The following is a 12,763-nucleotide window of genomic DNA, read 5'->3' on the forward strand; positions in this document are numbered from 1 at the left end:
AAATCCTTTAGCTCCTTGCTATTTGTGGATATTCCATTTTTGCATCACATGTAGTTTTGTTTTATCCATGCTTTTTTTTCTTTCACTCATGTTTTCATTAAGAATAACATTAGGCCATCTACCTATTCCCAATCAAATAATAAGCTCAAAATCAAAATCAAAACCCAACAAACAGTGAGTTCAAAATCAAAATCAAAACCAAGAATGAGTGAAGTGAAAACAATGATGGTTCGGTGGAGTGAAAAACAAGCCTTCAGGTGCCATTGGCCACCAATAACAAGCCCTCACTTCACAAAGAATAATCTTAGAATAATAATTACAAGGCCCTGCAAAATGATAAACCCAAAACCAAGAGTGGGTGGAGTGAAAGCGATGATGGTTGGTTGGAGTGACAACAATAATGGAAGTACCTAAATGTTACAATCGGGTTTTGGCCAACAAGAAGACTTTAGAAGACTTTATTATGCCTGATATATATAATTTGAACACAACTGACCATTGTTGACTTCATCATTCACAGTGCAGGGCAGTGGCCTTCATAGAAATGGTGGTCATGTGGGCAGTTCTTACTCCCCTGCAGGCATCCACAGTTAATGCAGACTTTATGACAGTGATACCTATAATTTGAACACAACAAACCATCATTGACTTCGTCATTCACAAGGCAGGGCAGTGGCCTTCACACTGCAGAAATGAAAGTTATCGCGGCTTGGGTGAGCGCTAAGGCAATGGAATTGTTGAGTATTCTGATGGTCATGTCGGCAGTTCTTACTCTTGTGCAGGCATTCACAGTTAATGCAGACAATGTAAGTCATACCCACTGCATTCCTCATCAGTAAATACTGATAATACTCTTACCGAGCTGATGCATATTTGTATAGATGTGAGTAATTTTTCTAGTCTCAATATCTCTGTATATATCCATAAACTACATTTTTTTCTTTTTTCGTTTATGGCATTGGATTGCAGGTTCACGTTGTGTATATGGGACAGAAGCAATACCAGGACCCCGAGCTCAATGAACAAATGCACCATGAGGTTCTTGCTTCAGTGCTTGGAAGGTTTTTATTGTCAATTCTAATCCTTATCTTCAGTGCAAAATTTTGTTGGATGTTGTAGTTTCGTATCTCTAGCAAGGCTTATACCACAAAAAATTTACTGCAGCAAGGAGGCAGCTCTTGATTCCATATTATACAGTTACAAGAACAGTTTTTCTGGTTTTGCTGCTAAGCTCTCCCACTCTCAAGCCAAAGCTATTGCAGGTGGGTGGCAGAAATGGGCCAACTAACCATGAGCTATTGCAGTTTCTTTTCTTTTTACCATTAAGGTGACCATTAAACATGCAAATATATAAATGATGAAACAGTTCTAAGTTCTAATCCTGTGAAGATGGGAAGCAGATCTCCCTGGAGTGGTCTGTGTTATGCCCAACAAGATTTTAAATATGCACACTACACACAGTTGGGAGTTCCTCCAGCTAAATCCTTCATCTCCTAACGGGCTACTCAGTAGAGGCAAGATGGGAGAGGACAATGTTGTGGGTGTTATAGACACAGGTAAGTTGTGGGATGCATTCCCTTCCAAATGCTTCAATTCAATATCTTTGGTTATTATAGCAACATCTAAGCTGCGAGCTAGTATCCGATGTATTTGAGCATATAATTATTTATGTTGCAGGAATATGGCCTGAATCCCAAAGTTTCAATGACAACCACATGGGACCTATACCATCCCGTTGGAAAGGAATTTGTCAGGAAGGGGAGTTATTTAATTCATCAAACTGCAACAGGTCTGCTCTGTCTTATCCATCTCATTTTTCATTGATGTTTTATTCCTTGCAGATGTATATTTTGCAAGCCCCTTTTGAGATCAGGGGTTGAATTTGACTGGCAGGTCCTGTCTTTAAGAGCAAGATGCTCCTTCAGTTGAGATTTACAATTTACAAAAGCATGAATTGGGTTACATCCAGATATTTTCCAAGAAGCAGTATTCTTTATCAGACTGAATTTTAGTTAGTTTTGCTGTGTTTTTAAAGTGCACAAATTGAACTCTCGTTTTCACTGAAAGTGTTTTGGTAGCCTGCTATCATATATGACTTATAAAATTCCATGGGAATGCCATTGAATTTTTCAAATTAGAAACTTGCCTTGTTGATATCCATTATAGACAGCAAAAGGGCATTCTTGTATTTTTCTTCTTCACAATCTTCTTTCACCATATCGGTATCTTTATGTGCATTCCTAGCAAGATTGATACAGTCACCAGACTTTTCCCATTTCACTCCAGACAAAATCTATTTCTTCAGACTTGCAACCCTTTTCTCCTCTTCTGAATTCTTTATTTTCTCTCTCAGCATATTGCATATTGACTTTAGCTTATGGTCCAGGAAGATTATTGGTGCACGCTGGTACATTCGAGCATATGAGGCTGAATTGGGACCACTAAATAGGAGTGAAGTAAAAGAGTTTTTATCACCCCGTGATGCTTTGGGTCATGGAACTCACACTTCTTCCACAGCAGCAGGGTTATTTGTAGATAATGTGAGTTTTATTGGGCTTGCCCCAGGATCTGCAAGAGGGGGTGCCCCTCAAGCCCGCATTGCAATGTACAAAGTCTGTTGGGCTACTGGTGATTGTAGTTCAGCTGACATACTTGCTGCCTTTGATGATGCAATTTATGATGGAGTCGATGTAATCTCTGTATCTCTAGGATCACCACCTCCACTTGATGCATATTTTCAAGACCCTATTGCTGTTGGGTCATTTCATGCTCTAGAGAAAGGAATTGTAGTAGTTTGTTCAGGTGGAAACTCTGGACCTTTCTCTGAGACTGTTATAAACACTGCTCCTTGGTTAATCACAGTTGCAGCCAGTACAATCGACCGAAGTTTCCCCACATCCATCACTCTTGGAAACAACCAAACATTTAAGGTTAAAACATGCACTCTCTTTAATTTCACATTTTAAGCATCTTTTGCTGATACTAATTTTTGATTTTTTCAATTAAGAATACTAGTTCAGAGGCATTATTAAAAGTTAACTTTACTCATACAGGGTCAGTCATTCTATACCAAACAGCATGGTGTGAAGTTCTATAGGCTTGTGTATGCAGAAGACATTGCCTCTACTGATGCAGCTGCCTCCAGAGCAAGGTACTTTTTTACAATGTATTACTTTAATGTTAGAGTTTCTGCGTTTTTTTCATTATCTGACACTGAAGGAGTTCATAGTTCTCAAAGGAAGACTTTATATGCAGGACTTGCGAGGCAGGATCTCTGAATGCCACTTTAGCAAAGGGAAAGTTTGTTCTATGTTTCCAAACTAGAACTCAAAGGCTAAGCAGTGATGCAGCTCTGAGTGTCTACAGTGCCAAAGGGATTGGAGTGGTTTACGCACAGATTCCTACCAAGACAATAATTTCTTCCCCCCTTATTCCATGTGTTCAAGTGGACTTTGAAGTGGGCACAAGTATTCTTTCCTACATACGAACATCAAGGTAACACATCATTATTTCTACAAAGGATATAAGCATAGCCATTAGCTTGCATTCAGAGCTGTCAACCCAAAAGAGAGATTTGACTAAGGATGCCTTGAGCTATTCTGCAGATACCCAGTTTTGAGAATAGCTGCTGCAGAAACAGTTCTGGGCAAGACACTTGCTCCTGAAATTGCTTATTTTTCTTCTCGTGGACCTAGCTCTTTGTCTCCGTCAATATTAAAGGTAAGTAGGTTGCATTCTTCCCTTGACTTGCACCTCATATCTATTAGTCAAATTTGACTGGTAGGCATTTCATCAACTTAAGTGATAGAGCCTAGAGGTTTCTTTAAGTGTAGTAGCCATGTTGAAAATTTCAGAAATTGTGAGAATCATAGCAGTTTTACTATACAGAGATTCCTTGCTATACAGATAACCCTTCTTTGAAAAGTAACTCGTTGACCTTGTTCTATATTTGGTGAAAATGCTTTTGCAGACCTTGTATTGTGAGAATGTTCCCCAACAGGCATTAAAATCTTCATACTTGATACAAACTGTGGACAGTGTACTGAGTCTCTAGTTTTCGGTATAGAATATCTCATGGTTTCTTGATCATTCTCTTTTATGTGATGTTCCTTACACTTTATTTGAAGTTCAGAAATTTGACAGTGCTTTTCATTTTATTGGTGGTGTCTTTACCTTCTCTACGATAGATAAAGTATTCACTTACTAGCATTGATCTTCGAATATAACTCCGTAGGTAGAGTTTCTAGGTTTTTCCATTCTTCCATTTTCGTATTGTGTTTCGTTTTGAAATGTAATTTTATGACTATCATTATGATAAAGAAGATGCACTCAGAATTATTAAGTTCCGGGTGATGTCAACATTTGATGTCGTTGGTGCTATCTACACAAGAAGCATATGCCTCACAACGGCATGCTATTGTCATCACTGCTGACAGTGCAAGCCTCATAATTTTGTGGTAGATCATTCAAACTCTTGTGGCCTTGTGAATTATATACCACAATTCCACGATCAACAATCAAGGATTCATTGAACAGCAAAAGCTTAGAGGCTAAGCCCATATAAACCAAACCTCTCCAATAAATAAACCATGATAAGGATAATGGATCTCCTCCAGTTATGGCAATTGATGATATCTGCGTTAATCTTCCAACTCCAACCCCTCAAATGCACCGAGAATAACAAGATATCTTCATTGGCAAGGTTTTTTATGATTTAAACGTTCACTTTTCATGCGATATGCACGCTTTTGGGTTTTCATACTGTAGAACTCTCTTGCATAATTTTGTATACTCATGGAAACTGAATTTCTTTGAACTTTACGAATATCTTGCACATCTCTCCTGCTTTCAAATTATATGGCCTCCCACCATCCAAATCCATGCAGATTGTTGAATCTTCTCTCCTTGCCATCCAAGCAAAATCAAAACCTCATTTTATAGCCAACATGGCTATAAACGCCTTTTATCTGTGATCTTAGTAGCACTATTGGAAGCAATACAATCAATACACCTCATCTTTGCTTTCAACAACACACTCATTTATTGGCAACAGCTGTCCGTTCACTGCCTTGCACTTTACACCAGAGCCTGAACACAATCTGATATTTCAATGGCATTGTTAAACTTCATAGTTCAGACCTGCACTCACAGAATGAAACATAAAGGTCCTAAAACTTGGAACTTAGTTTACGCCTATCAAAGCCTAGATCTGCATATACTAAAACCTTATTAACTAAGTTCACAAGTGCAAACACCACAATCTATGCTAATTCAAAACAGCAAATAGAAGGAAGCTAAATACACATGTGCAATCTGGAAATTACAAAAAGTAATGCAAACTCCAACAGCAATCACAACTGCTCACTATTCAGAAAAGAATATTACAGGAATTAATACCAGTGTTGCGAACATCGCGATTTTTTGAAAAAATCATGATTTTTTTGCCCGGCCAATTTAATGGCCAATTTTTTTGGCGATTTTTTTTATTTTCAAAAAATTGCCAAAAAATCACGATCCGAGCGTTAAAAGTTGTGAGTGGTGGAAACAATGGGTTTTAAAGCCGATTTTTTGGTTTTTGTTTGTCATTTTTTTCAGACAGCGGGCTTGTTTGAGAGCTGAGGAGGAGAGGAAGTCGACTACAAGGGCAGAGGAGGAGAAAAACGAAAGATTTTAGCATCCCAAGCAAGAAAAATTCGAGTTTGGACCAAATTTCTTCAGCAAAGCGTGGTTTCCAGGTATGGGCACCAAATTTGGCCATTTTTTTTGGTTTTTTTTCTTGTTTTTGCTTGGGTTTCTATAACCCATTGATTATCAATGATTTTTGAGTGGATTTGATTGTGTTTTTTTTTTTTTTTTTCATTTTTGTTGCATAGAGTGGAGAGGGTTCATTTTGGTCAAAAATGCAAAAACTTGATTGTTAGATTTATAAGTTTAATTTCTTCTTGTGCTCTATTTTTTTGCATCATTTTTGTTTGGGTTTGAATGTGCATTTTTTCTATTATTGTTGCATTGAGTTGAGGTTTTTTTTGTTGTTGTAAAAAATTCAATGTGTTGTATGTAAATTTTATTTTTATTTTTTTAACTTGCAATTCTTTTTGTGCCCTAGGTTCAACTTCAAACTTCATCTTGCATTAAAAATCAAGAGTTCCACCAAGTTACAAATATGCCAAGGAAATTGGACCCTCTGTGGGAATTTGGTGAACCTGATGGAGGGTTTGAGAGATCAAATTTGTCTTGCAAGTTGGGTGGGCATAATATGACAGGGGGGTGTATAGATTGAAGTATCTCCTTACACAAATCCATGGACATGAGTTAGGGCCTTGCACCAATACAAATCTGAAAATCATCCAAAGAGCCCTTAGATCATTGGAAGAAATAGAGCAAACCAAACTATCCAAGTTAGCTCTGAGGAGTCAACTAGTAGGAAATAGAGTGTTAGGGGTGAATATGAGAGTGGCACTAGTTCTACTTCAGCATCGGTATCTACAACCAACCCTGTAGCTGCCTTATCATATTTTGTTCCTAGAACCATGGCTGGTTCACAACCATCTATCTCTTCAATACTTAAAAAAAAGGAGAAAGAAGAAGTTGACAAGTTGTTGGGCAAGTTTCTTCTTTGGAGTGATATTTCTTTCAACGTTGCAAGGAATAATCCATTTTTCCAGTCTGCTGCTAATGTTATTGCAATTGTTAACCCAGGGTACAAAGTCCCATTCTTATGATGACTTTAGAGGCCGCATTCTTCAAGATGAAAAGGTTGACTGCCCCAAAATATTGGAGGAGTTTAGGGCATCATGGGCACACAAAGGATGCACTGTGATGTTAGATGGTTGGACCAATCAAAAGGGGAAAAGCCTTATAAACTTCTTGGTTAATTGTCCCAAGGGGACAATGTTTATGAAATTTGTTGATGCATCTGCACATATCAAAGATGCAAAATTATTATGTGATTTGCTGGATGTGTTTATTTTGGAGGTGGGTCCAAAACATGTTGTCCAAGTCATAACGGACAATGCTGCAAATTATGTTGCTGCTGGCAAGATGCTTATGGAGAGGCATCCTACTTTATTTTGGACACCTTGTGCTGCACATTGCATTGATTTGATGTTGGAGGACATAGGAAAAATTCCTTTTGTCAAAGATATTGTTGACTCATAAAAAAACATTACAAAATTTATATATAATCATGCATCTGTGCTTCATTTGATGAGAACATTCACCAACAACAAGGAGTTGGTGCGCCCTGCCATTACATGGTTTTCCACTAGTTTCATATCTCTTCAATTCCTCTTGAATTCTATGTGGGATGTGAAGAGAATGTTTCTTTTAGATTAGTGGCATGCGAATGTTTCTTTCAGATTAGTGGCGTGCTTTGGCATTTAGCCGCAAACCAGAGGGAGAGGACATATGTAGATTAGTTTCATACCAGGAAAGCTTATGGGCGGGAGTGTAGGAGGTGTGTAGCATTACTGAACCTTTGGTAAAGGTTCTTCGATTAGTTGATGGTGACAAGCCCGCAATGGGCTACTTGTATGAGGCCATGGACAGGGCCAAAGAATCCATTCGGACCTACTATGATGATAAGGGAGATGAGGGGTTTCAAAAACAACTCCTCCTATGGGAAGTGATTGATGAATGATGGAACAACACACTCCATCGTCCCATTCATGCTGCATGGATCTACCTGAACCCCACATTTGCTTACCCCTATGGGTTCTTATTTGCTGCTGAGGTCATGGATGAATTCTTCACCTGTCTTTAGAGGATGGTGCCATCTCCAGCAGAACGTGTAGAAATCTCCAAAGAAATGGAGATATACAGGATGGCAGGTGGCACATTTAGCTTTGACATGGCTGTGGTTGATAGGAAGTCTAAAATGCCAGGCATTTTTTACTTTGTTTCAAATTTCATTGTCTCTTCAAGTTCATAACTTCATACTTTGCTTCAACTTTCAAATTTCATTTTTTTCCTTATGTTTATCTTATTTGTAATTTGGTTGTAGATTCATGGTGGAGAAGATATGGTGCCAGAGTACCCAATTTGCGAAAGCTTGCCATTCGAATCCTCAGCCAAACATGTATCTCCTTAGGATGGGAGCGCAATTGGAGTGTATTTGAAAAAATACACACCAAGAAGCGCAACAGGTTAAAACTTAAAATATTCCAAATTTCCAATTAATTTTTTGAATTCATTAAATAATATTTTTTTATAATTATTATTTTATGACCCTTGTACAGGTTAGAGTCCTAACGACTTAATGACATGGTCTATGTCTACTACAATCTTCAATTGTGGGTGAGACAACTTGAGAGGACACCTGATATGGAGGCCATCTCATTGGATGGGATTGACACCACTGTTGCATGGAGGGTTGAGGTCGAGAGGCCTCTCATGGAGTCTGCCCTGATTGGTTAGAGCAAGAGGTAGTGGAGGGGGTAGAGGAGGAGGAGGAGCAACAGGAGGAGGTGACACCACCTACCCAGGCTACCCCTGTCACCAGTAGAGGACGTGGTCTACCTCCTGTAGCTCCTAGTTCTTCAGCTTCTAGAGCACAGCAGAGTCCACTGCTAACTCCACCGCCATCTACATCTAGAGGGAAAGCTATTGCATTTTCTCACAAGAGGGGCAGAGGAAATCAATAGTATTAGTTATTTGGTTCATTTCATTGTATATGACATTATGACTCATGATATGAGATACATTATTATATTTTTTGTTGATATTTTGAGGCTGAGTTGGGACTCAGGACTTACTATTCAGGACATGATTCACTGTTATGTGTGATGTAGCACTAGAAATGATATTACACATCTTATATATTAGTTCTTTTATCATATTTATGTGTCAATGCATTTATTTTATGTTGTAGATGCTTTAGATATTAAAAAAATTGAAAAAAATGAATATTTTTGTATTTGTCGATTTTTCCCGATTTTTCCGTTTTTTTTTTTTCCATTTTTTTCCCCTTGCCGATTTAATCCCGATTGCGATGTTCACAACATTGACTAATACACAGACAACTTATGCTTGTCCCCACTGCAACACACACCCAATCTCTCTCTCAGGGTGCTTACTAATGTACTCTTCACCCTTTATAGACTAAGGAGGAGGTATCAAATTGGTGATAAATGCCTCTGGTGGATTGCCCCACTCAAACTCATAAATACGCCCCTATTATTCAACAACAAAGCCCACCCACTAGCCTAGAGGAATGCACCTAGCTTGATTTGGAGTGAACGCCTAGGTAAGCGCTCCCTCAAGGAAAGGCCCTGCATTAATTGTGCGATTAGGAATGAATGCACCCATCACGGAAGAGTGAACTCCAGCATTAACATACTCCATCACCCAATGCTAATGTGTCCTACCTGTTACCCACCACTTTGTGGGTGATGTCCATAGGAGAATTTTTTTTCTCCTAGATGGTCCTCAGTGGGCAGCCAACAGCCCCTTGAAGCCACCAAATAGCTTGATGTGCCATTTTCTCTGCCCCCTGAGCCAACCATGTGGTCCCTCTCCCACCTGTTATGATAGTATGTTTGAATGTGGGCCTTCCAAGCCCGAAGGTATGGCTTATCATTGTGTGATCGAGTATTTTTGTTTACTTATCATCGACACTTTTGGGCATGGATTAGTGGGGGGATTCGATGGAAAGGGTGGAATAGGTATGTACCCTTGTCTCCTCTGCCCTTTTTGTGGCTAACCTTGGATTCTAGTCCCATGGGATCTCCTTTATCAACCACTAGGCTTTAGGGATGACACTACATGGGAAACCCTGATTTCGGCTGCATGGTCCCACTTCCCAATACCATATACATCACTCCCCTTCCTCTCATTACAACCCCATTCATCATATTTTCCATCTAGGTCCACATTGGTCCATTGGGTCCACAAGGAGTTAGCTTGCCCCTCTCCTTGTCCACACCTTGGGTTAGGCCTGGAACGATGTCCGAGAGGTTGATGCAGCTAAAAAGAAAAGAAAAAGCATATTTGACCACTCTCAACAGAAAATTGTACCATAAAATGCAAAAGATGGTCAGGACATACAAATTTAGCAGGTGGGCAAAAACCAAACATGAGCTCTACCCCTTATCCATGGCCATCACCCTGGTTCTTATTGGCCCTAGATGAGCCCCCTCTATCATTAAGGAACCCATGATTGTCCCAAACCCCTGGTGGGCAATGAACTTCCCCACCTAAAGGGGGTATCTAGTGTTGTATCCTACACATTATGCTCTCATCCCCTGGAGCCCCGAATAGTTATACAGAAAAATTAATAAAAGACAAAAGGCATATGAAGAAGGGTGGAAAAACAAAGGCCGGGGTAATTCATGTACCACGATCGCTCCCTCCTACACTCATATACTCAAGTGTGGGCATCCATATATTAGCTACCCTTGTACCATGGCATGTGGCCCGGAGCTTCCCCTTCACCCCCACTCCATTCCATCACTATATCATAAGCCACCTATTGTTTGATGGATGTACCATGGACATGTCACCCCCTTTAGAGGATGAAACCACCTAATAGGGTCCTTGGTTAGCCTCCTTTTTGAGCTTGGAGACACCTATACATGCCAAAGCCCACTATGGAAGGGCATGCCACTATGAAGTGTCCACTTGTGTTTCATGATTTGTAAGCTATGTTACTTGATTACTCTAATGATTTCTTGTACTGGAAGGCAAGAAGATGCATTGGATCTTATGTAGGATTGCAAGTGGTTCTCCATTTGGGGTTTGGTTTCCCTATATGGGGTCCAAGCCCTCTAGAGGGTCACATTGGCACTTGTAGGGTCAACGTAGAGAGCCATGGGCCTCCACCATAGCAGAGAGCACTTCATGGATCCCCAACACCATTCAATGATTGCTCGCGTTCCAAATTTTGGATGAGGATGATGCACCTGGATCACCTTGCCCCGCCGGCTTCACACCTGTACCACACACTTGGCAAATGTTCCAGTGTCCAAATGAGGATGTGTCTCACTGCGGGAGGCAAAGGAAGGGCTTATGTCATCCTCATATCCCTTACAGATGGTTTAAAGGCATTATCAATCCACTTGGAGACCCATGAGGATGCCATTGTGCCCTTGCACCCACTTGGGGACACCTCATGTGACTTGCTTGGATATCAAGGGGCCAACCCCTTGGACACTATGTTTGGAGCCTTTTCTCTCAACTTGGAACACTTTGGACTCCACTAGGCCCTTCTCAATGGCCCAACAACTCATCATGTTTACTATTTAGCCCTCTTGAGAGGCTTATCTTTCTATTTTGGAGCTATCTTGGTGGGCTTGTCATCGAGTTATATCATTATTGTGCATTATTTTATTATTTGGGGCTAAATTAGGCAAATTAGGCCATTTAAATCCCTTATTGGATTGTATTAATTGATGAGAGGCTCATTCATTCCTCTCATCATCACTTGGATTGGATTAGTATCTCTTGAGAGATTTTTGCACTTGTTTCTGGGACGAAATTTTTGGAGTTTCTTGATGCACTATGATGTTTGGATTTTCGCAATTATCTTTGGAGCTTCTTTCTAATGTGAAGTTGATGAATGGATATACTCTCTCTCTCTCATGTAAGTAAAATTTTAATGCTATTCTTGTTATCTTACTTGACTAATGCATGGTATTGTTATCACTATTCTTGTATGGGTTAAAGTATTGCGAAAAATCTTCTAGAAACCTTGAATGAGTGATTTAATGCATGCGTTTCTCTAAGGGAGTGGGTTAATGTTCCTAGAGGCACACCTCATAGGTTGAAAGACCTCGAAACTTTATCTCCTTTGCAAATTTGAAGTATAAAACCCTAATAACCTAGTTGTTGCACTTGGAAAAGCTAGTGAAGGTCAATTAGGGCTCCTTAGCATGAGAAAATCTTCGATCTAGGTGTATCTTGACTCCATTAAGCCCAAGAAGCAAGACACTGATCCTCACATCCCTTTGGTGGTCAAAATAACCTTTCTTTTCTTCACTTCTCCCACCTCTAGGCCTAACCCTAGAAGGTCTCCTAGGGCATCAAGCGAAATTTTTGTAGCCATCCAAAAGCCTTGAAAATTGGTCCATAACTGCGCTGGGGTCTTCTCAAGGGGGTCCTCCAATTTTGAACTCAATCTGAAGGTGGAATCCCGAGATATTGCAAGCCCTATCCATAAGACCATCTCTTTCCCTAAGTTGATTTGGGTTAGTGTCCTCATTTGGATCATTGCATTCAAATTTCAAAAGAGAATTAGTCCTTTGATCCTATTCTCCTCCCTAACTAGGTCAAGCCCCTCTAGTGTTGATCAACTCCACATCCTTGACCTAGTTTAGGTCCACTTTGGTTCTTTGTGGTCCCACAACTTTATAACTTAAATTCCACAAGGATTGCATAGAAGCCATTTCTCCACAAGGATTCTTAGGTCAAGGAAGCTTCTTGTCTAGGGATATTCTGCAAACCTAGACCTAAGTATCCTCTTAGCCCTTCCTAGAGAGCTCATCACCTTGATTCTTAAGCAAGTAAGCCATTTAATTGAGTATCTCTTGTGAATAGGTTCTAGGAATCACTCTCCATCCATTTATTGATCTATTCATCCTTTTGATTCCTCTTATATCGACTCTCCTCCCATCGATGAAAGTCCATAAAAAGCAAGGAGCTATAGCTGAAGTGACAATGGGTTGTTGCTCCATTGTTGCCACTTGACCTGGTAGTTGCCCTATAGGATCCCCTCATATGACCCCTGCTAGTTTGAGCGGTAACACTACCTAACTGCACTGTAACTCCT

The 12,763-nt window shown here is 39.9% G+C and overlaps 1 protein-coding gene across 2 annotated transcripts in view; it reads left to right on the top strand.

Annotated features, from left to right (window-relative positions):
• The first annotated feature begins 441 nt into the window (after positions 1–441).
• Positions 442–12,763, top strand: part of LOC149188397 (subtilisin-like protease SBT3.5) — a 112,525-nt gene continuing 100,203 nt past the window's right edge. For both annotated transcript variants that reach the window (XM_089411653.1, XM_089411654.1), the window contains exons 1-9: positions 442–806; positions 970–1,061; positions 1,165–1,262; positions 1,401–1,556; positions 1,678–1,789; positions 2,387–2,930; positions 3,054–3,151; positions 3,256–3,495; positions 3,606–3,720. In XM_089411653.1, the coding sequence (XP_089267779.1) occupies positions 693–806; positions 970–1,061; positions 1,165–1,262; positions 1,401–1,556; positions 1,678–1,789; positions 2,387–2,930; positions 3,054–3,151; positions 3,256–3,495; positions 3,606–3,720 (1,569 nt within the window). In that variant the 5' untranslated portion in view covers positions 442–692. The remainder of the gene's footprint in view (positions 807–969; positions 1,062–1,164; positions 1,263–1,400; positions 1,557–1,677; positions 1,790–2,386; positions 2,931–3,053; positions 3,152–3,255; positions 3,496–3,605; positions 3,721–12,763) is intronic.

Source organism: Pinus tabuliformis, chromosome 3_1 (genome assembly GCF_031772625.1).
Source record: "Pinus tabuliformis cultivar Carrire ecotype Pingquan chromosome 3_1, CPIR1, whole genome shotgun sequence".
In the NCBI taxonomy this organism is placed as follows: Eukaryota; Viridiplantae; Streptophyta; class Pinopsida; order Pinales; family Pinaceae; genus Pinus; species Pinus tabuliformis.